The sequence below is a fragment of the Typopeltis vanoorti genome, chromosome 24, assembly GCF_054136105.1.
Source record: "Typopeltis vanoorti isolate ZY-2024b chromosome 24, IOZ_Tvanoo_1.0, whole genome shotgun sequence".
In the NCBI taxonomy this organism is placed as follows: domain Eukaryota; kingdom Metazoa; phylum Arthropoda; class Arachnida; order Uropygi; family Thelyphonidae; genus Typopeltis; species Typopeltis vanoorti.
This window is the reverse complement of record NC_143572.1, coordinates 54,427,005-54,451,253: the sequence shown is the minus strand read 5'-3', so window position 1 is coordinate 54,451,253 and position 24,249 is coordinate 54,427,005. Positions and strand designations below refer to the sequence as shown.

The 24,249-nt window shown below is 36.2% G+C and overlaps 1 protein-coding gene across 1 annotated transcript in view; it reads left to right on the top strand.

The window, feature by feature from the left end:
* The first annotated feature begins 15,613 nt into the window (after positions 1 to 15,613).
* Positions 15,614 to 24,249, top strand: part of LOC150093221 (cysteine protease ATG4B-like) — a 76,231-nt gene continuing 67,595 nt past the window's right edge. Inside the window, exon 1 of the mRNA XM_090413558.1 lies at positions 15,614 to 15,887. Coding sequence (XP_090269684.1) covers positions 15,872 to 15,887 — 16 coding nt within the window. The 5' untranslated portion in view covers positions 15,614 to 15,871. The remainder of the gene's footprint in view (positions 15,888 to 24,249) is intronic.

Below are 24,249 nucleotides of genomic sequence, written 5' to 3'. Positions count from 1 at the left end.
ATGTTCTGTGTCATGTTACAGCCTTTTACATTACCTTGATGGACCTGTGTTTCACTCAGGATTTCTCCATGAGTGCAGGTCACAATGATGTCTCCAACGATCTTGAGCCTCTCTCTCCCATGTTATACCCATAGATTTCACAAATGGATCTTCCCATCATGTACGTGGTCTTCCTGCTTTTCTCTTTATGCTACATGTCCAGTTGAGTATTCTACATGTCCAATTGTTATCCCTGAGTCTGGCTATGTGACCTGCCCATCTCATGTTGCTTTCATATACTGCAGTTACCACATCTTTTATGCCTGATCTCTTTCTTAGTTCTGTGTTTCTAACATGTTCCATTTTGCTGATGTTACGAATCCTGCGTTCTATTGCAAGCTAAGTTATTCTGAGAGTTTCTTCTTTTCTTGTCGTGTTCCATGTTTCTGATCCATATGTGAGTGATGGAAGTATGTCACTATTAAATAGTTTTGCCTTCGCAGAGATGTCAAGATTTGGATCAGTAAGTGTTTCTTTTAAATGTCTGTTGAATGACAGCCATGCAGCTTTCTTTCTTTTTGCTAGTTCTTCAGATAAATTATTATTCATTTTTATTCTTTGTCCTATGTAACTGTAGGAATCAACTTGTTCTATAGGGATGTTATCAATACATCGGTGACTCTCACTTGTGTAGATGTTTTTGATCCATTTTGTTTTTTCTAAATTCATTTCTAAGCCTATCTTACTGCTGTTTGTGTATATTTTTTCACTCATTTCTTCCAGGTCTTTTCGGTTGTGGAATATCAGTATTAGATCATCAGCAAACATAAGTATTTGTAGTTTTTCACCATCTACGCTTATTCCTCCGTTTAGGTCTATTTATTTTTCAGAATGTATTCTAAAGTGCAAATATAAATAGATTTGGGAAGATCACAACACCTTGGCGGACCCCCCCTTTATATCTATATTTATAGATTAATCAAATAGGGTTATTTGTGTGATCTGATTTTTGCTAATTTCTTTTATCATATGGATGTAAGTATCATCCACATTTATTTCCAGTAAGGCACTGATGACTGCATTGTGTTCTATGGTATCAAATGCTTTTTTAAAATCAATAAAGAGGAAAGATAGGGGATTTCGGTATTCGATGCATTTTTCTGTTAGTTGTGAAATGACCTGGATATAATGTATTGTGGAGAAGCCTCTTCTGAATCCTGCCTGCTCTCTACTGGAGTTGCCTTCGAGAGTATTTTGGATTCTGTTCAGTATTACTCTGTTCATGATTTTATATATGTGAGAGAGTAGACAGATTAGACGATGGTTTTTTATGTCTTCATTGTTCCCTTTTTTGAATAGAAGAATGGTTTTTAAGGTCTTCCATTCCTCTGGAATCTTTCTTTCTTTCTTTTAAGTACCACATGAATCTGGCAGCCAACGCTTTGAAAATAATTGGTCCACCTTGTTGGATTTCTTCAGCCTTAACATGATCAAGTCCTGAGGCTTTACCTTTACTCATTTTCGTAAGGGCATGTTCTATTTCTGCTGGAAGTACATCTGGTATATTGCTTGGGTTTGGAATGATAGGTTCTGAAACTTGGCACTTAGTTGTATAGAGATCATTATAAAAATTCTGCACAATTTCTTCTATCCTTTTTCTATTAGTATGTTTTTCTCCATTTTGATCCTGTAAAGCAGATGGAATTCACTGTTTAAAATTTAAGTCTTTCTCTATTTTTTTCAGGCTGTTGCGTGCACTGCTTCCCTTAGTTTTTGTATCCTGAAAACTTCGTAGTCTTCTGGAATTCTTTTCCTTAGTAACTTACAGATAATTTTGTATTCTAGAAATTTTTCTTCAGATTTCTTCAGTTCTTTTCTCTTTTTCAGTAGCTCTATAGTTTGAGGTGAGAGTCGTTCTCTTTTCTTTTGTTTCACAGGAATTTCTGATTTTTTTTCTTGCACTCGTTGAATTTATTAATAAAGTCAATATAGTCATAATTTATGTAACAGTTCTTAATAGTCCATTCGGTCTCTTCTATGTACTTCCTAAACTCGTGGTAGTCTATTGTTTGGGTTGTCTTTTGTGGTTTGATGTTGCCCTGATATATTGTTCTTTTGTGGTCTATTCTTATAATGGCTCTGAGGAGTCTGTGGTCAGAATCTATGTTGAAGTATGTTTCAACTATTGTACCATCATTTTGTACCAATCTTTTAGTCTGTTAAAATGTAGTCAATTTCATTTTTTGTGTCTCCATTCGGTGATTGCCAAGTCCATCTTCTTCCTAGGCGTTTGTTGAAAAAAGTGTGCATGATTAAGAGTTGTTCAGCTGCAGCGAATTCAGCTAATCTCTCTCCTCTTTCTCCTAGGCCCAGTGGCGCACCCTCCCTGGGTGCGCCACTGGGCCTGGGACACTAGAAAATTTCCCAAAATACTTTTTCTAATTAAGATTCATTTTTTATTTATGTTGTGTCATGTCTCCTATTTCTATGCTACTTATGAATTAGGGGTCATATAAGGTGAGAGAACCCTATAGCAGTATTCCTCAACCTATGGTCCGCGACGATGGGACAGGTGGTCCACAGGCTTAAATTAACCAAATAAATCTATATATTTTAATTATCCAAACAAAACAAATTAAAATTGAATAAGTAAAAATTATTAAAATAAAATGAATACTTAAAAAAAATAGCTCCAGAATGTTCATTCCATGAACATTCTGCCACTATTTTAATTTGTAGCGGCAGAATGACGAGTAATAAAAGAGAGGTTAAGTGAAAAATAATATGGTTTTATTGCTTCAACCTTCCCTTGTTGTTTTGTCAGATTTGAAGTGAACATGTGTTGTCCACATGACCACATTTCAACCAATTGCTGTTTATTGATTTTTATTGTTGAAGGTTTTCCTCCTTCAACCAAGGAGGTTGAAAGAGGAAAACCTTCATATATATATATATATATATATATATATATAATCTTAGTTTTAACACGTTTATGAATTTTATTGCTGCCGAGCGAACTCACACAGTCTAATTAATAACAATAGTTTTTAGTTAGATACTGTGTTTGCCATGCAACATATGGTTTTGCTTGAGTCTATATATAGAGAGCATAGTTTCTGTATGAGGGGACATGAGATTTATTAATTAGTGTCATTTGTATCCCAGTTGTCTCTAATTGCACTATTTGTTGAGAAATATATTGCACAGACTGCTTATACCTTATTCACTGACATAATAAAAGTACTTGTTTTTCTTGCCTCTGCAATATAGTGGCTATTGGGGGAGAGCGTGTTGTTTACCTCGGGAGCAAGTTACTATCGTCCTACTCTGAACGTGTTTCAGCTTTTTTTCATTTGCGAGGTATATGCAAAACTTTTTAATTTCTTTTCGCAAAAGGTAAAATCAGGGGTGAGAGTCATATGCGAGTAAGTACGGTATTTCAATTATGGATAAGTACATTGGTACCTTCTTTAAACGGAAAAATATCTCGGATGACAGTGATAATACAAAACGAGTTTGTAAAGACAGTTTGTGTGTAGTTTCTGAAGAGAAAGAGGTCTGTAACGAATCCACAGAAACACAGAATTCCCATCAGTTGCAATGCGATAATATTAATACGCTGAACGAAAGGAAAGATTTGCTGACTTGCTGGACACTCGCCCAGTCGATCGCATTCAAAGGTAAATACAACTGGTTATTTTCTAGGAACATTTTTGTGACTTCTCTCCCTTTACAGTAATTATGCCTACATTATTATTCAACAATTGTTTACAGTTTTGAATGTGTATATAAATCAATATCAACAGTTGCCTGATTACGAACGCGTGATGAAAGGGACGGGAAGGTTTGGAGCTTCCCGGGATAGTTTTCAAAAGATACATACAATTAGTTATTTTGTATAGGACCCCGAAACTTATTAGTTTAGAATTTAACCACTGGGAAAGGGTTTGTGTCCACTTTAAAACTCTGAAACAGAATTTGGAAATATTTTCCGAATAACTTTTTATAAGAAATTTCTGTGATTTCACGATCCATTTCAGGCTTGCAGTCACGAGAACGACCTTTCGTTATCGAAAAAAGAGCAGCTAATTAAGCTTTCAAGTGACAGCGCGCTTAAAATGCAATTCCGTGATCGTGGTTTGGCTCGATTCTGGATCTCGCCTTCAATGAGAAGTGAATTTCCCGAATTATTTGAAGAAGTCGAAAATCGTCATGCAGTTTTCTACAACCTATCCTTCTGAGAAAGGATTTTCATCGTTCCTTCAAATAAAAGCAAAATACAGATATCGTATTCGTGTGTTGTGTGCTGATCTTCGACTGAAGTTGACCAATATTGAGTCAGATATTCAGCGACTCTGCAAGGTCGAGAAGCTCATCCATCTCATTAAAAGTAAATAGTAACATAATTATATCATTCTATTTATTTATTTAATAAAAATTAAAACTTTGTTTTAATTTTTATCCACGAAATTTAATTTTTTATCTATATATCCGGCCTGGTTGGCCGACTCTCCAGCCAAAAGGCTGCAAGTTCGAATCCCGCCGTGGGCATGTATGTTTGTGATTGTCTGCGAAAATACTGGTGGTAGTGGTCGGCGGTAGACACCGTTGGTGTAGATGCTGATGATGATTGTAGATTGTAGTTGTGGTTGGTGAAGACGGAGAGTTGTAGAGTAGGTGCCCTTCCTCGATATGACTTCCTGGAGGTGTTATGTAATAATAATATCGACAAGCTTTATATCTTCATTGTGCATCACAGAGCTTGAATTTAGCACTTGGAAATGTCTGTGACAAATAAGAAATTGCATTGGCATAATTGAAAAGGTACACAATTTCTTCAATATCCTTAAAAGACAGGACGTTCTTGTTGTTTATAATAGTATAATATTATTATCTTTTAAGATTTATATCTTTATTTAGCTTGCAAAAAATATTTGCGTGCACCTTACCATTGTCTAAAATTGCCCTAAATTTTGTTGATGATGTGTGGCACAATTTAATGCCGTTCGTGAAACACCAGATTCTTCATTTCAAGATATTTACGATGAAGCATGGATAAAAGCCAATAATGTTAATAATGACATTAAAAAGCCAAGGACTTCATCAAAACAAACATTAAGGTCCAATGTTCCAGCCGATTCTGTAGAAGAATATTTCAGGAGAACTATTTCATTCCATTTATTGACCAAATATTGACTCAACTTCATGAACTTTTCACTCGGCACTGCAACATTTTGAAATATATTTTTTTATCTTCTACCAAATGGAAAAGATGCTCCAACAGCAAGTGCAATGGAAGATTTTCGTCAATTGTGTGAATTTTATGCCGGTGATTTGCCTTATACAAATCCAGCAATTTTGAACGCCAAATTCAAGTTGTGATATAAGAAATTTGAAAAACCGTTTGCAATAGCTCCATGCAAAAATACCGTTAATGCAGTTTCAAAGTGTGACAAAATGATATATCCTAACATCTATAACTTATTAAAAATATTTGCAACGCTTCCGGCAACAACATGCGTCAGTGAAGGGTCATTTTCTAACTTACGCCTTTTAAAAACATATTTAAGATCTACCATGACACAATCACGATTGAACGGACTTGCTTTGCTATATATACCCACACAGAGAGAAAGATTAATGTAACCACGACTGAAACAATTCAAGAGCTTTATAAAAAAAAAAAGAAAACTGGATTTTATTCTTTAAATAAATTTTTATAATCACCTAATGAATTTTATTTAATGAATTCTATTGAATGAATGAAATTTAACGAATTTTTCTTGAAAGGATAAAAATATTTTAATGCAAATTCATTGTATTAAAAATATTTTTTTATTCGTTTAACTCCCCCCCCCCAAAAAAAAATAAATAAATAAATCCTGGGTGCGCCACTGCCCAGGCCATATGGTCCTATAAACTTTTCGTTTTCTTTACCACATCTTATTTTGGCATTAAAGTCACCACCCACGAATGTGTATGTTGACTTGTAATTTAATGCCTGTTCAAGATTCATGTAAAAATTTTCTATTTCTTGATTATCAGCTACAGATGTTGTAGCATAGCAGGATATTAATTTTATTGTTATATTTTTCTCTATTCCAATTACGAGTACACCTATTCTTTCAGATATGATGTTACAAGAAATGATCGACTTAGATTTAACAATCAAGCCCACTCCGCCTTGTTTGCCATTGTTTGAGGATGCTCCGAGGAGTATCTGTGAGCCATTGTACCATCTTGCTGTCAATTCTTTCAATCTTTTTGTTTCATTCACTAGCAGGATATCCAAGTTGATATTGGTTAGTTCTTTGATTAATAAATCTATTCTGTAGTCTATTGCCAAAGTTCGAGTATTGAGGGTAGCGATTACCATTTTCATAGATTTAAGAGGCGGCCTGTTTTCATCAGCGAGATTCTTAGCACCCCTGGTCTCACTCGGTGCCTTACCGCCGCTGTAGAAAGATGAGTGTGGGCCGCGCAGGATTCGGGGACGTTTCTGTTGTTGTAATGGCATCCTTGCTGTGGTCGCATATATACACTTCTCCTGACAGGGTTCTGAAGTGTTTGCCAGAGCTCTGTTAGTGGCGTTGAGTCCTGGTCCGATAATGGTTAAGATTCCCAACACCGCAGGGTGCACCATGGGGACGTAGAATTGGACTTTGCAGCGCAGCCTTTTATATATATTGCAATAATCAGAATAGCAAACCTCTAGTCTGTGAGAGATTCTAACGAAATGGTAGTGATTCAATGTATCCGTCACCGTTATGATAACAATAGCCTATAATGGGTGAATAAATTTTATATCATATTAATATGAGTCCTTAATCCGATGCAAAGAATATAGCTAATACGATAGAACGTAAACAGAATCCTCAAGAACAGTATCTCTTGGTTATCTTATACAACTCTTAAAAATAAACTTAAAAAAATAAATAAACAAAGCAATCATTGAGAGTAACTATATTGACTTATGTATATACAACAACAGCAGCAGCAAAAGTTAAACTAAATTTATGCCGTTCAAATTCTTTTGAAAAGAACAAGAAATCAGTCAATTAATCAGTCAAGAAATCAGTCAACTGAATTAATATCTTCCAAATACTTGTTTAGGCATGTATAGTGGTGTGCCGCAAGGTTCAGTGCTGGGACCATTGCTGTTTAATTTGTACATAAATGATATAAGAAACAACCTGAAAGGAAATATTCAGTTGTTTGCTACGATGCGAAATTAGTTAGAGAAATGGTTAATCAAGACGACGTGGAGAGCTTGCAGGACGATTTAAAGAAGCTGTCAGTATGGGCAAAAGATAATGGGTAGCAGTTTAATGGAGAAATGCGAAGTTATGCATTTTGGGATAAATAGATTACAAACTGTGTATCACATTGATGGCACTATACTCCAGGAAATAGATGAAGCTAGAGATTTAGAAATGGTATTAGACAGAGAGTTAAAGTTTAGATATATTGCTAAGGTAGCCCATAAGATTACTCGGCTATTGAAGAACATGCAAGTAGAGATAAGGAAGTTGTTATTCCTCTTTATCAGGCCTTGATACTCCCACATTTGGATCAGTTGCTCCAGTCTGGTCTCCTGGGTTTCTTAAGTGAAAATGGAGAAGATTTAGAGGTGAGCGCCAAAGATGGTGAGTGGTCTATGGAATGTTCCCTATGAGAATAGATTGAAGGTGTGTGGATTGCAGAAATTAGTTGACAGGAAAAAAAGTAGGGATGTGATATAAATATTTAAGTTCCTTAAAGAGCAGGGGAAATGTTTGAGCACTTGCCTAGAGGGACCAGACCAACGGGTCATCCCTGGAAGTTGAAATAAAGGTGTGGTTAATAGGAGTGGTGTGAGAACGAGATTTTTTGCTTGGAGATTTGAATGAGTGGAATGCGTTGCCTGAGTCAGTTGTGAGTACTTTGTCTGTTAATGGGTTCATTAACAGACAATTATTATAGTTATTATAGATTATAGTTATTATAGACAGTTATTATAGATTGTGTGGATAGTTTGGGCCTCCTGCCGTGATTCTTTGGACTACATGGAGGTGCCCATGCAGTAATAATAATAATAATAATATATTTTCCTAAAGATTTTACCGCCATCTATCTTTTGACTCCATAGCCATCTTTCATTAATTAAATGTAAAAATATTGTCCTCTGATTTTAGTCATGCCGGCCTGGTTGGCCGACCAGTTAGAATATCTGCTCTCCAGTCAAAAGTCTGCGGTTTCGAATCCCACGTGGGTATGGATGTTTGTGATTGTCTGTGGAAATAGTAGTGGTGGTGGGCGGTAGATGGGTTGGTGTAGTTGCAGTTAGTTGTAGTTGGTAGAATGAGTGGTGGAGACAGAGATTTCTAAAGTAGGTGCCCTCCCTCGATGAGCCTTTGACTACCTGGAGGTGTCACGTAATAATAATAATAATAAATCAGTGGGCCTTATTCGTTCGTGTCTAATCTCTCGAAGGTTTGCAGTCTACAAAATGAAGTGTTTTTTACCCCCTTAGAGTGGCTACTCGTTTCAGATTTCAATCTGGTCATTCTTCTCTGCATCATGTTAATATCCCGTTAAGGCAGAAACTCGAAATTTGAATTTCAAGATTTTGGAATTTTAGAAGAACAGTTGTTCCTCCGTGATCTTTTCTTACCTTAAAAACATAAAACTGGCCTCGACTATCTACACTGGTTTCCATAAATGGACCAAAGAGAATAATCGCGATTACTCGGGGGATGGGAGACATTAAAATCAAGTATATTATGTAAAAAAAGTGATACACTGAGTCTGGTTATCATAAACAAATGAAAGGCTCTATCAGCGGTATATGAAAATGGCCACGACATAAAAACAGGCATTTTGGAGTGGTTTTCTATTTAATATGTGGAGTGAGAAAAAGATATTTTGCGATAGCAAAATTCTTGGCTGGCCTACAAGATATCATTTAACTGATAATTCACATGCCGAACCATCTTAAGACAACAGACTGACCAAAGTCAGGCAGAGATGATTGCATTTGACAGTGAAGGAAGGCCATGGGCTACAATCACAGCGAGTGACCGATATCTCCGATTATCTACACCCAGAACCAGGAATGCTGCTTTAAATTGGCTACGATCTGACTTCTCGTCCGCTGCTGGAACATTTTGGTATCTGCTTCCACTGTGCAAGCACGGTTTAACAAAGGTAGTCTGTATTACAGCCGACCGGTAGTGTGTGTTCCTCTATCCCCACGCCATAGGAGAGAACATTTGAAATGGGCCAAGCTCCACATCAACTGGACACAAGACCGATGAGAGTATGTATTGTTCAGAGACGAGTCCCGACTTGCTCTAAAAAAAGTGATATGAGCGTATGTTCTAATCTGAAGAAAACCAGAGACAAGTTATTGTTTTTGTAAGATACGTGAAGAGGACACACAGGATGCTTTAAGTGCAAGTGCTGCTAACCTCAATTCCCTGCCCAAGGGAATTAGGATAGCTTTGCAGGATCAATGGTTGTTATTACTAACAGCTCCTGGACACTACTATGAACAGTATGAATCTTCGTTCTTAAAGCTATATTGCTGTGATGAGTAGCTACACTCCCTATTTGTTCATTTTGAAATCTCATTTTGATCTCTTGTTTTTGACCGTTGTCTTCGCGTACCAATTTGTTACTGAATTAAACTATTTATTTACAGTTTTTTTTTTCGATGTTTCTTTCACATCTCATATCGTACTACATTTCGCTGAATTACATAAACATTCAGCATACAGTTTTGGAGTTATCGTGATTTTGCTCTTTGTTTCTTAATTTATGGAAACTAGTGTAATCATGAAAAAAATGAACATATTCAGTAAACGATAAGCTCTAGGTAACCCGTTCAGTGCATACCCATTTCATACTCCTGGATATTAATATGTCTGCTAGGGGAACAGTAACTCAATCAATCAAACAATAAATAAATAAACAATGCTAACCTTGACTTCACCCTGATGCTGCAACCAGCGCCATCGATTTGTGCCGGCCCTGGTAATAGAGATACTAAGCTAGTATCTCTATTGCCAGGGCTGGCACTACCGACAGTGCAAGACGTGCATTTGCATGGGCGACAAATTTATGGGGGCCGCTAAGTTGGCATAAACTTTACGAAAAATAAGGGAGAAGGGGCGGCAAAATATGCTACTGCATGGGGCAGCAAAATTCCTAGCAAGGCCCTGTCTATTACTGTGATTACTGTGAGTGTTCTTATCTTAAAATGTCGAAATTAGAAGCAAAATATTCGCAATGAAGTACAAGGTGATTATAATTTAAGTTCACATTTCGAAAACCTGTAACTGGGTAACTACTCAGCAGAACGATTTGATATTAGTATCGCCCTGACTTCTCATCAGGACAATACATGTGAATTACATATGATATTCCTGGTATGCGGTGAAATAATGTATGCTTCGAAAGAAGCCTCTATAGCGACCACGAGATGCAATACTTGTCAGTCGACTCTCTTCACCGGAGGCTATGTATAATTAGTGATAGTCTTGGGACAGCTATCTCTGATTAGTTACCAGTGGAGATTGAACTACTCACTCGGTCTTCAAAAGTTAGATAAGGCTAAAACGGTCTCGCCTACTTCCTATACTACAGGAATAAAGGGCGTTAGCTGATTTATTATTATTATTATTATTATTATTATTATTATTATTATTATTATTATTATTATTATTATTATTATTATTGAGGCCTGTGTAGCTCAGTGGAAGTAGCTCTTGCGTCCTCTGTGCCTGGTCGCTTGAAGTCAGACTTAAGTTCAAGTCTAGTCGCTGACTGGAGGAACTTTTTCTAAGCCTTTCTTCGACTGATTCCCGAGTTAGTCGATCTCTGGCACAGGCAAGCGGGTTTTTCTTCCCGGAAACTCTGGTTTTTGGTCCCATAAACTTAAGAAAATTGACCGTAGTACCCACATTATTTCAGACAGTAACATATCTTGTTACTGTCTGTTTGGGTTAGGTACCAAGAGATGCAAAATGATTATTGTCAGTCACAGTAATCACAGATGGCTGCTGTAATTAGTGATAGACATGGGCCAGCTATCTCTGGTTGGCTATTGGTGGAGATTGAACTGCCCACTCAGTCTCCAAAAGCTAGATAGGGTATAAAGGTCTCGCCTACTCCCTATAAGGGAATAAAAGGCATTAGCTGATTTTATTATTATTATTATTATTATTATTATTATTAATCAAAAATTTATGTACTCAGTAATTTGTATATATCCTGAATTTCTGTAGTGATAAAATATGTAATAATAATGATTTAATTGTATATATGTGAATACCCTGTATAATAATGAATTATGATATTAATATTGAAAAAAAAAATATTATGTAAAAGTAAGTACCTGTATGAATCTTTGTGTGCATGTATAAAAATTTATTATTATTATTATTATTTTCACACAGTTAATACACAGTCAAAATAAGATATCATTTAAACAACAGTTTGACTATTGATACAGAGCAATTCAGATTCTACCCAAGAATCTAGTTGCGTCGTAAAATATGGATTGTTCTAAGGAATGCAGTTATTTATAGATCATATGTGGTCATTTCGTTGATATGTAAATATCAACGATATTGTATTCTTGAAAATAGTTGGATAGCTTTTTCTTTCTTTCTTTTTTTTTTTCGAAATTACCAATACCGATACATATTGGGATGAATTTGGTGTGTTTAAGTCACAGCCGGCCAACTTCCATTGCCATATCTCAATATTTAATAATTTTCCCTCAATTCTTTGTTATTGTTATCGGTGGGTACTGCAATGTCAATAATACAAACTTGTTCATGTTCAATAATTGTGATGAGGTCTGTTGTATTATAAATGCTGATCAGTTTTTATTCTAAAGTCCCAGAGAAATTTAGTTGTTTCGTTTTCCAATATCTATTTGATGCTGTCATCAGTTATCAGAAATAGAAAAACCATACTTTCTTGCATACATGCCAATAAATTATTTTCACCACTTGTTCATGGGGTAATCAGTTTGAGTTATCTTGCTGCAGGCACTGATTAGATGTTCTACAGTCTCATCTTTCCGATCGCATAATCCGCATTTGCTGTTATTATTGTTGCTCTAATTTTTTTCTTTGATTGCATTAATTTGTAATGCATGTTCTTGAGCAACTAAAATAAATCCTTCTTTTTTTAATATATATATATATATATATATATATATATATATATATATATATATATATATATATATATATCCATATTGTAGCCATTGGCACTTCTTGGTCATGTCAATCTTTTTCTTCAGTATCTCGAAGAAATTGACCATGCAAGGGTTAATTTTTCAACGCACATATCGGTAATTTTGTTGTTCCTGTTTGTAATCGGATTTGTTTCCTTTTGCTATTGTCGATGTAATATTTTAAATAATTTCGTCTTCTTCTTCTTCGACAGTCTATCTCACATGCAGCAGATCCCGTCCACCTCTTCTTCTTGGTCGGTACAGCTAGTCAACATCTGGATGAAATGCATGATGCATAGTCATTAATTTTCTAGTTTTGTGGTCCAGTTTGTCAGGTCTTTTTTGTTCAATCTGTTACACCAGCTTTTATCACTGGTATAGCCCAAGAATTCATTGCTCTAATTGTATTTAATGCATTAATTATTGTTAATATTATTATCTCCTATCAATCCCTCAGCTAGGAATTGCAAATCTACTTAGAGTGATCACAGCATAAAGCCCTGTGAATGAATTTATACAACACCAAAAAATTTGGGGAGTTTTATTGTGGCACGATTCTAGCCACTGAGTAGAATCGACTACGATGCACAACGTTTGTAAAAAAAAAAAAAAAACCTTACTCATCGAACGTGGTCGTAGGGTGTTACGAAGGATAATATGTTAAAACGGCCATTCGTCGGCCGATGTTGAATGCGGAGTTCCCGCCATCGACTGAACACGAATCTGTACAAAAGCCTCACAATATGGTTTTCATGGAAGGGCCACAATAAAAAAGAACCAAATTACCCGAACCCACATGCAGCGTCGTCTTCACTAGTGCAAAGTGCGTGTACGGTGGACATGGAAGCTTGTAAAGCTGCTTTATGGAGTGACAGATTATGCTACACCCTCTACTAAGCAGATGGACGGCTGTTTTGGATGTCCCAGTGAATGTCCATTACCAGAGTGCGTAACCCTAACTATGAAACTCGGACACGACGGTGCGATGGTATGATCCTGTTTTTCCTGGTATGGACTCGAACCGCTGTTTGTGATGCCACGAGCATTGAACTCTGAGAGGTCGGCTTGCTTACCCTCAGTTAAAAAGCCTTTATTATTATTTTCCCCGCGTCTTAGACGTGGTTCAAATTGGATCTCTCCAACCAAAAGTATCCTCATTACTAACTGGGCTACGACGACTCGCATTATTTTGCAATACTAGTTTAAATGTTGTAAAAATTTTAATAATATGTATATTATTTCTGGGAAAACTCCCATGTTACTCCTCATTATAAACTATTATAATTACAGCTATTTTGCCTGCTTCAGTTTAGGAGTACCCCTGTTTAAATGTCATTGGCTATTTACTCATGGGTTCTTAGGGCATTATGAGTGTAGATGTACTAAAAAGTATATGTAGCTTAAGGAATAGAAAATTGCACATACCTTTTTCTGGGTGTTGTGGCTTTTCCTCTGTCTGCGATGTCGAGAACTGCAGAGTGTGTGTGTGGGGGGGGGTAGGCAGTTTGGTAGAATAAGTTAGAAAAACCCGGGTTTTTTTTTTTTTCCGTAATATATAGAAACATATACTTTTATATAGGGTGGGGAAAAAGTGAAAGGGTTAATTTTTTAAAATAGGGAGGGGGAAGGGGAAAGGTAGTTGACGGGGTGTGGACCGTTTCGACTATTCGTGGTCATCATCGGAACATATTGGGAAAGTGGAAGCTATGTCAGGTCGGGTGGGTGCTTCAGAGGTGTTTGTGTTGTCTCCTATTGGTCGGGATTGTGACCTCAATTTAATGTTGTGAAGCTTCCAAACCTCGGAGATTATGTAGGGCCTGTGTACGTTGATCGAGTTCGCGTCACACTTTATAGCTATTGTTTCCGATATTCTGAGCATTGATCGCAACTATCCTACACAACTGATTAACTACGCAAACAAGACGGCAAAAAACCGCCAAAACAACCCAAGTACCAAAACGAACTTCCCTACACAAAAAATTATCAAACTACCATACACCCAAAACACATACAAGGCCTATAAATACATCTTCAAACATACTGACTACAAACTGGTATTCACCACAAGCCAAAAACTGGCGAACCTCCTAAAATCCACCAAACCTCACACACAAAAAGATATATTTGAACAGCACAATGTAGTCTATAAATTTCCCTGCCAAAAAGACTGTGACATCACCTACACAGGTTCCACCATCAGGTCTTTATGGGCAAGACTACAAGAACACTTCCGTGACTGTAACATCCCTATTCCAGAACATTTAACCACTAAAAAACGCAACATTAAAAAGAAAAATCGTATACAAAGCACAGGAAAAACGGAAATAGCTGTTCACGCCCTTGAACAAAAACACACCCCGCAGATAGACAAGGCCATCATAATAGACAGACAGACAATGAAACAATGCTCAGAATATCGGAAACAATAGCTATAAAGTGTGACGCGAACTCGATCAACGTACACAGGCCCTACATAATCTCCGAGGTTTGGAAGCTTCACAACATTAAATTGAGGTCACAATCCCGACCAATAGGAGACAACACAAACACCTCTGAAGCACCCACCCGACCTGACATAGCTTCCACTTTCCCAATATGTTCCGATGATGACCACGAATAGTCGAAACGGTCCACACCCCGTCAACTACCTTTCCCCTTCCCCCTCCCTATTTTAAAAAATTAACCCTTTCACTTTTTCCCCACCCTATATAAAAGTATATGTTTCTATATATTACGGAAAAAAAAAAACGGGTTTTTCTAACTTATTCTACCAAACTGCCTACCCCCCCCCCACACACACACTCTGCAGTTCTCGACATCGCAGACAGAGGAAAAGCCACAACACCCAGAAAAAGGTATGTGCAATTTTCTATTCCTTAAGCTACATATACTTTTTAGTACATCTACACTCATAATGCCCTAAGAACCCATGAGTAAATAGCCAATGACATTTAAACAGGGGTACTCCTAAACTGAAGCAGGCAAAATAGCTGTAATTATAATATTTTAATAATATGTTTAAAATTTCGAAACTATTATATGAAAATGGTGACATCGATATTTTTGTATGCAGAAGGAATCTTGATCAAGAATTATAAACGTGTGTGTAATTAATTGCTGTAAATGAGTTCAAAAAGAGGTATGATAGATATTGTTTTGATAGTTTGGGTCTTCCGCGATGAGTCTTCTGACTCCATGGAGATACCCATATAATAATAATAATTATTATTATTATTTTATAATAATTATTATTTTTAATAATTGTAAGCCTAATAATAATAATTATTATTAGGCTTAGAATTACTCATCAATATATAATTAATTATATCACTGTTTACTGTCAGTGGCGCGGCGTCGTTTTGTGCATCATATAATTGTCATTCGTTGGTTAGATTGCTGTGGAAATCGCATTTTTTTCGGAGGGTGCGTCGCTTATTATTGATGTTTATTTGTGAACAGCTGAATATGGCTGGATCGTAAGAGTTGGTCTTACTATATCGGTTTTTGAAACACTTATTTATTTTTTTTGAAAAAAATAGTATATTCAATGAAAAAGGCGCATTTGAAGTCCGTAATCATGGCCTTTCACTAATCAGACACGTGATATTATGAAATAGACAATGATATGTTGGTTTTGGCAGTTCAGTATGATAATATTTAAAAATGGATGCTAATTCAGGTGAGCTTACTTAAAAAGCTTTTGAGATATCTATTTGCTTCTGATTTAAGTGCAGTGATTAGCAGTGAACACTTATATTTACAGCGAATATACAAATCTAATAAATTTGATTCGTGAATACTGTTTAATGTTACCCAGGTTACTAACGCTTTTGGTTTTGATAACTGCTGGAATTACGAATTCGGCGGTGGATGCAGGGAGATGTAATTCCTAAGAAATCTAAACAACGACATATATAGTAAAATATGTAATATAATAAATTGTATAATAAATAATAAAAATACTTAATTTTTCTATTAAATGACCACTCGGAACATCGATAACTGTGTGGTATGCGTGTGTTTGTGTGTATTTATTTTATTTTAGGTTATTATTTATTTATTTTTACAGACGTTGGAACTTTGAAAATAATGTTGTATACCAGATTGGCAGTGTTGTAGTGAAAGGAAAAGGATCTTGAGATTATAGGGGAAGATTGCAGAAGTGCTGAAAATTTCTCTCTCGCACACAAAAGCTACTTAATAAGAAAAACATTAACAATTAAAGGATAAGGAAGTAGTCATTCACTATATAATGTTTTGTATAAATATCTATTTGTGCAGATTGACAAGCAAACCTGGAAAATGTTCAGCGATAGTGACAAAGACAATGTTTGGATTGTGGAATGTCCTATGAAGATAGGTTTGAGGGAATATAATTTGCAGAGCTTGTTAATATGAACGATATAATTGAGACATAAACTGTTGTGAGGAGTTTACCAAATAGATAAATGGAGTATTTTTTGAAGGATTAAATAAGTGAAAGGAATAAGAGGCCATCTCTGGAAATTGTATAAAAGTATGGTGAGTATGATAGTGAGGCATCAAGTTTTTGCATGAAGAGTGCTGGGTGAGAAGAATGTGTTTTGCCATGCGAGGTAGAGTGTGCAGATGATGAATTAGTTTAAACTAAGACAAGGGATGATCTATATTATGCCTGTTAGATTACTGCCTTAGCTTTTGACCTCTGTTGATAAGTCTTTGAAATAATAATGATTGCTTCACAACAAGAAAAGCAAATATTGAAATTGTATGGTGATGGAAAAAGTCTTAAGATGTATAAATAATATTGGTGTGTTTTAAGAGGATTTCATGTATTTCAGTATAGCAGTTACCTGTCCTACATAGGAAACATTTTTGTTTTATTATTATTATTACTTGACACTTCCAGGGAGTTCAAAGACTCATCGAGGGAGGGTATCTACTCTACAACTCCATCTCCACCACTCACTCAATTTATAGATTTATGCATTGGGAAAGTGAGAGAAAAAAGTTACCAGTTCACAATCTCATAAGGTTATTCAACCCACAGATCCCAGGTACTCTGATGGCAAAAAAGTTGAGACAGGAGAAACTTGTTGACATTGGGTCTGAATACCTTTTAGAGTATACTCATTTAGGAAACAAGACTAGAGATCGTTATAAAAGATAGCAGTAAAAGAAAGAAGACAAAATAATTTATTCTGTGAGTTTATTACATCAGTAATTCCTCTACTCTCCATTAAACTAGTTTAGATATACAGAATGTGTGGGCTAGCAAGACCATACATTCATTTAAAATCTATAAACTCACAGAATAGATTAGTGCTTAGGGACACCATCTGACATGAGACAACAGTATTTAGTAATTGGATGGATTTGTGATTTATATAGGATTGATTGTTATTCAGAACCAAAACAATGCACAGGAGTACAAAGAGAGCGTAAAATAGATGCAGAGGAGGCAATATTTGTGATATATTTATTCCATGAAAGATTGAAGAGTAGTGTTAGCCCAGACAGTTAGCTCAGATGGTGTCCCTAGTGCTTAGGACACCATCTGACATGAGACAACAGTATTTAGTAATTGGATGGATTTGTGATTTATATAGGATTGATTGTTATTCAGAACGAAAACAATGCACAGGAGTACAAAGAGAGCGTAAAATAGATGCAGAGGAGGCAATATTTGTGATATATTTATTCCATGAAAGATTGAAGAGTAGTGTTAGCCCAGATAATATTAATGCTGTATATTACACTGTTATCATATGAAAGTATATATGAAGTTAGTATTTTTCAAAACAGAAAGCATTGGTATTATATTTAATGGGGGGGGGGGGGTATTTGTATCATTTTTGCACATTTTTGCTATGCTAATAAATCTTGCCATTCCTGTAATGCACTTTCTCCTATTGGCATTTGGATAATGCTCAAAACTGGCATGCATTAATTAACTATGAATATTATTCAGCAATTCAGAAAGTATTTGGAAGAACAATTGTAAACATTTCATGTATAAAGAAATTATTGTTGATAAAAAGTATTACTATGGTAAAAAAATTTTTTCTTAGGAAAACGGTTGAAATATTATACACTAACTTTTTTCCTTAGTGAAACAGGTATGTAATTTCATTTTAGATTTTATTCTGGACAGTGATATTCTGTGCATCCAGATTTTGGATATTTTGAACATAACTATTATTATCAGTAACACAAACTATGCATTAGTTTTGTAATCATGTATTAATCCATAAATATATAATGAACATGTTTTTTTTTTTTAAGTACAGTGTTTTGTGATTCTAAAATTTTATACATGGAAATTGTGCAGCTATAAGACAGTATCAGTTACTACATGAGTCTTTATTAATTGCAATTCTTTCTGAATATGTGAATTATGTAGTAAATAGTGAATCTGTTTACTTCATTATGCATCCTGACTAGGGCTGTACTTATGCACAGGTGCACGAGACTCTAGCTGGGGCTCCAAAAAATTAGAGCCAATTTAAGGGTCAAAAACAGTGAGGGGGGCTGCTGGGCACTCTAGCTCCTCGACCCCTGCCCACCTGGGGAAATGTGTATGGCCTTGCAAAGTTTTATGATAAAGTCTCTGTTACCAAAAGCTGGTAATATTCAAAGTTTTACTGTCCTTTTTTAATTCTTACACCTAATTGTATGCTGCAATTAGGTGTAAGGATTAAAAATTAGGTAGATTTCCTTTCTTCTTTCTTTCTGGGGAAGAAAGGAAATCTACCATGAGTTAAGTTCATTGACATAAATTTAGTGTTGGATAGGAAAAAAAAATCAATATAGGGTGATCCTAAACAGAGACATGTTTCAGAAGCATGTTGAAATATCTAACAAATTCCATATAATTTTTGCTATTTGGCCTTGTGGAGAAGTGACTCTTCTAGCATGATATGCCACATGGGTCATGTTTAGCCAGATAGGATGAAAAAAAAAATTATTTACCAAATATTTTACATTGAATTACCACTAGATCATCTGACTTGGTTTCCTACTTCTGGAATTAACATTTCTGATCATAAGTCATGAGCCTCTGTAGCTCAGTTGGTATAGATGAAGTGTTTTGGTTGGAATGACCTGGGTTCAATTCCTGTCAGTGACGTGAGGAACCTTTATCTGGTCTCTTTCAATGAAAGTGAGTTGGCTGGTCTCATACAGAGATGGTGGGTTTTTTCACCTGGAAACTTGAGTTTTTTCATCCCCCAGAACAGGTAAACCAGTCCCATGTACACATGCATCTACAGACGTAGGGCACACCGGGAGGCATAGGGCTAACCGCCCTATCCTCAAGTTACAGTTTTGAAGTCCAAGAATAGTTGAAAGGTCGTGGATGCTTAAGTGTCTGTTAGGACGACTGATGATGATGATGATCATAAGTCATGGCTGCAACTTCTGTTCTTCATTTTAAAGGTCTCAAAAACATTCTAAATTATTTCAGATTCTTTACCTGTAGATATACTAGTGCCAAAGGGGTGTGTGATATTTCAAAAGTGATCATGTCATGGTGGACAAGAACTAATTTGTATTCCTAAAAATAAATATTGAACCTTTGTGTTTGTTGAAAAATTAATTCTATGTAAAACAAATACACCATTTCAGAATCTTTCCTACAGTTATAAAGAGAATGACAATTTAATTTCACAAACCTTACAACAAACTAACAAACTCTATCTAGATGAAATATAAATAATCAGGATAAATGTTTTTTTTTGCTTGTTTTTGAGCAACAACAAATATTATTGAGTGTTTGGATTACAGTAGTGTCTGAATTTTGTTAAAGGTCTTGATGCTACATGGTAAGTTTGTTTATACTTGAACTGATCTTGGAATGGATGGGCAGCTAGTGAAGTAAGATAGCAAACTAATACATTAGCAGGTATTATTCAGTGAACATGTCAAGTGGACTGTCACAAGAATCAGTTCTAAGCTGTTCTTGTTTAATCTGTATGCTGCCAGCCTTGAATGGCTCAGTGGATAAGTATTATTAATATCAGATTGTCATATCATAGTCAAAAGACTCATCACAGGAGATCCACACTCTCATTCAAAGAAATCATCTAACTGCCTTAAACCCATTCACAGTTTATGCACTCACCACACTTTTAGGCAGTGCATTCCACTTGCCAACCACTCTCCATGCAAAGAACCTTGTTTCTTATTTTCCTGCTCACATCTTCATACAGCTTCCAGAGATTCATTTTTCTGCCCTTGTTTCCCTCTTCTCAATGAAAAATCTCCTTCACATTAAACTGGTAACACCCTCTCACCAACATATAGGTCTTAATCATATCACCTCCTTATTCTATTTGCAAGGCTCTGCAAGTTGCATTCCCTTAATCCAGTGTTTCTCAACGTTTTTTGGATCATGTCCGATCTCAACATCTCAAAGATCTTGATGCCCACCTCAACATCTCAAAAATTTTGATGCCCCCCTCTAGCATAATAGTCAGCCAAGTTCTGAAAAAGTATAATATAAATATGTCCATGTACATTTTATAATTGCCCCCATAAATATTCAAATTGTCCCTCTGTGGGACTTACACCCCACGTTGAAAAACACTGTCTTAATCTGTCCTCATATCCCACATTCCATAGACCTGAAACCAAAATTAGTAAACCTTCTCCAGATCATCTCTAACATATCCTTGCCCCATTTGAAAACCAGACAACCAAATCTGCATGCAGTAGTCCATATATGGCCTGATCAAGGCCTTATAGAAGGGAAATAATCTCTTTGTTTCTGCATGTGAAGGTCCTCCTGATCATTGCCATTGCAGTGTTGTCCCTGAACTTCAAGTCGCTATCTGTCATCACTCCTAGATCTCTCTCTCTCATCTCTTCTACTTCCTTCAAAATTTCTCCATTAATAGCTCTACTCATTTGCTCACTCAGATAGTATATTAAGATTCTCCTGCAAGGCCACATCTGCTCTACTCCTCAATAGGTCTTCCCAACTTTGCATCATTGGCAAACAGCTGCATATCTCCAGTTAAGCCTGTTCCAGTATCATTAACATAAAGTTAAAGAATAATGGCTCCAAACCACTGTGATATTCTGTTAGTGACCTTCCTCTTCTGGGAATACCACTCCCCCATATACAATCTGCTGATACCCATCTGATAACCAATTATCTATCCAGCTCACTAGTCTCTCTTATCCAGTTCCATCCATTTCAATTTAATTATCAGCTTATCATGTGGCAATTTGTCAAAGGCCTCTTGTCATACATAAGCAGATTGCTAAAACATGATCCTCCCCTAACAAACCCATTCTGACCATCATAGAGAATACTGCTGTTATCAGCCTAATTCTGAATCCTAGTCTTAATCAATTTCTCCAACACCACAACAACTCTAGATTGGCATATAATTTGTAACCTCAGTGTTTTCTCTCCTTGATGAAGTGGAACAGTTTTTTCCCACTTTCCACACCTTTGGCTTTTCCTGTTGCAGGACTCATGTTAAACAGGTATGTCAAGGGTGCTGTTAATTTCCTAGAACATTCCTTCCAAACATGTTGTGATATATTGTTAAATCCTACTGCCTTATTAACATCAAGTTTACGTAATTCCTTGTATACTTCTGCTCACTCACCATCAATCCTCCCAGCTCCCTCAGCATACACTCCAGCTTCTCATAATGTCACCTTCCTATGGATGAAATATCCTGATAAACTGCTCATTGAATACTTCAACTATATCTTTTACACCAGTTATCAATCTATCATTATCATTAGCTAACATCATCCCTCCATAGTCATTCTTTCTTTCTTCTACTTGCCACATATCAAAATGTAAACCCACTATAATATAACCCACTGAGATTTTTCTTGGCTTAATTGGCTAATATCTGTTCACAATGAACTTTTGCTGTCTTTACCAATTGCGAGTGACCTTCTTGGCCTGCACTTTTATACTCTTAGTGCAACTGATTATTGCCAATTTTCATCTTGTGTTGCCTCTGCAGTGCCTTCTTTCAAATTTCATGCTTAATACCTTCATTCATTCATTTTATTCTTACCTTATTTAGCTTTTCACCTTTGGAATACACTCGGGCATTTCTGCTGCTAGATAGCTCTTGATCCGTGCCCAACCAGCACCTGTCTCCTTTCCATTCAACTCCTCTTTCCATGTTATAGCAGCTAGTTGTTTCCTAAGCTTTTCATAATCACTGGCTCTGTGGTTCCACATATATCCCTTCTTAACAGAAGTTCTCATACAACTGGTGACAACCCAGGTATTCACTTCATGGTCACTCTTGCCATCTTGGAGGGGAGGGGAATTAATTGTCCCTTAAAGAACTCAAGAAATTAATTTTCCTTATTCCCTAATACTATTTTTTTTATTCTAGTCAGTATCACCATAATTAAAATCACCCACTATAATATCCCTTCTTGCTTGCTAAGCCAAGTCTAGACTTTATCATTCCATGGCCGATAGCAACACCCAACTAAATATCTTAGCCTGTGCCTTACACCATGCTGTTTCAAAACCAATGAGAGTGTTTTTCCCTTGGATTTCAACCTTATGTGGACATAATTTCCTTGCTTATCATTAGCAGCATTCACCCTCCCATCTTGCCCTTCCTATCCTCATGAAAAACACAGGTCTCTTCCATTTCTTTTCTCATTCAACCATCTTTCACTTATTCCAACTATTTGTGGGCAAGTAAACTCAATGCAACAATTTCGTTTCCCATATTTCTGATACCCCTGTCATTCACAAATAAGAATAGCAGTTCATTTCTTGAAATGTTGGATCAGTTACTAACTGTCAGATAGGTATCACAAAGTTGTATATGGGGTGCAGTATCCTGAAAGAGGAAGGTCACTAGTGGTGTGCCGCAGGAGTCAGTTTTGGGATCACTGTTGTTCAATTTGTATACTTGATATTGGGATAGGTTTAACTGGTGATGTGAAGCTGTTTGCAGATGATGCAAAATTGGGGAACGCAAAACTGAATCAAACAGATGTTATGGCCTTGCAGGAGGACGTGAATATAGTACATGAATGGGCAGGTTAGTGGAACTGTCATATGAATGTTGCAAAGCGTAAGGTTTTGAAATTTGGTATGCATCCCATCATTGCTTACCAAATTTCAAAACCTTACACTTTGACAGGGTCCTGAAATTCAGGGGCCACAAGTTGTGAAGACAACTTTTGTCACATTGGATAATGGCAGTGATGCAGAGAACCCTGACGTGCAGAAATAAAGAAGGTGTGATGCCATTGTATGAGGCCTTAATCAAGCCTCATATGGATTATTGTGCATGGATTTGGTCGCAAGGTTTACATGGTGATGAGGATATGTTAGAAAGGGTCCAGAGAAGATTCACAAAGTTAGTCAGTGGTCTTTGGAATGTGGAGTAAGAGGACAGATTGAGAGAATGTAAATTGTAAAGCCTCATGAATAGGCGGAGAGGGTTATGATTGAGGCATATAAGTTAGTCAATGGTTGTTATCAAAATCCACTCTCCTTACACTGTAGCAAATCCCACAGTGGCATAGATGTTTCTGTAAAGTGTAGATAGATGATTTTCATTGCCTAGTATGAAACCACATCTCTGCTGATTGGAAAGTTGAAAAACATTCCATGTTTGATATCTGGAGTTGGTTTCCAGGTTATCTAACCTTTGCCCATCCATGATATGAGGAACATTTTGAAAGTAATGCCTCCATTGTGTAATAGCTCCCCACCCAAATGAGATTTGTCAGTAAAATAAATAAATTAGCTTAAAGTCTTTACTTTATTCTTATACATTACTTTTCAATGATCTCCCTTTTAATACATTTTTCCTGCTTCATAACGTTTTTCAAAACTTTCAGAGTGAAGTTCTGAAAACTTCAGGTAGTTTTCAGAACTGTTTTCTCACCTCTGCTTTGACCAGTTTGTCATTTGAAAATGAATATCCTTGAGATGTCTTCATTTTGAAAATAACTAGAAATCCAGAGCAAGTTCAGGTAGAGAAGATGTTCCAAAACTTCAAATTCAACCTCTTTGATAGTTGTTGAAGTGAACAAACCTGTGGAAACATCCT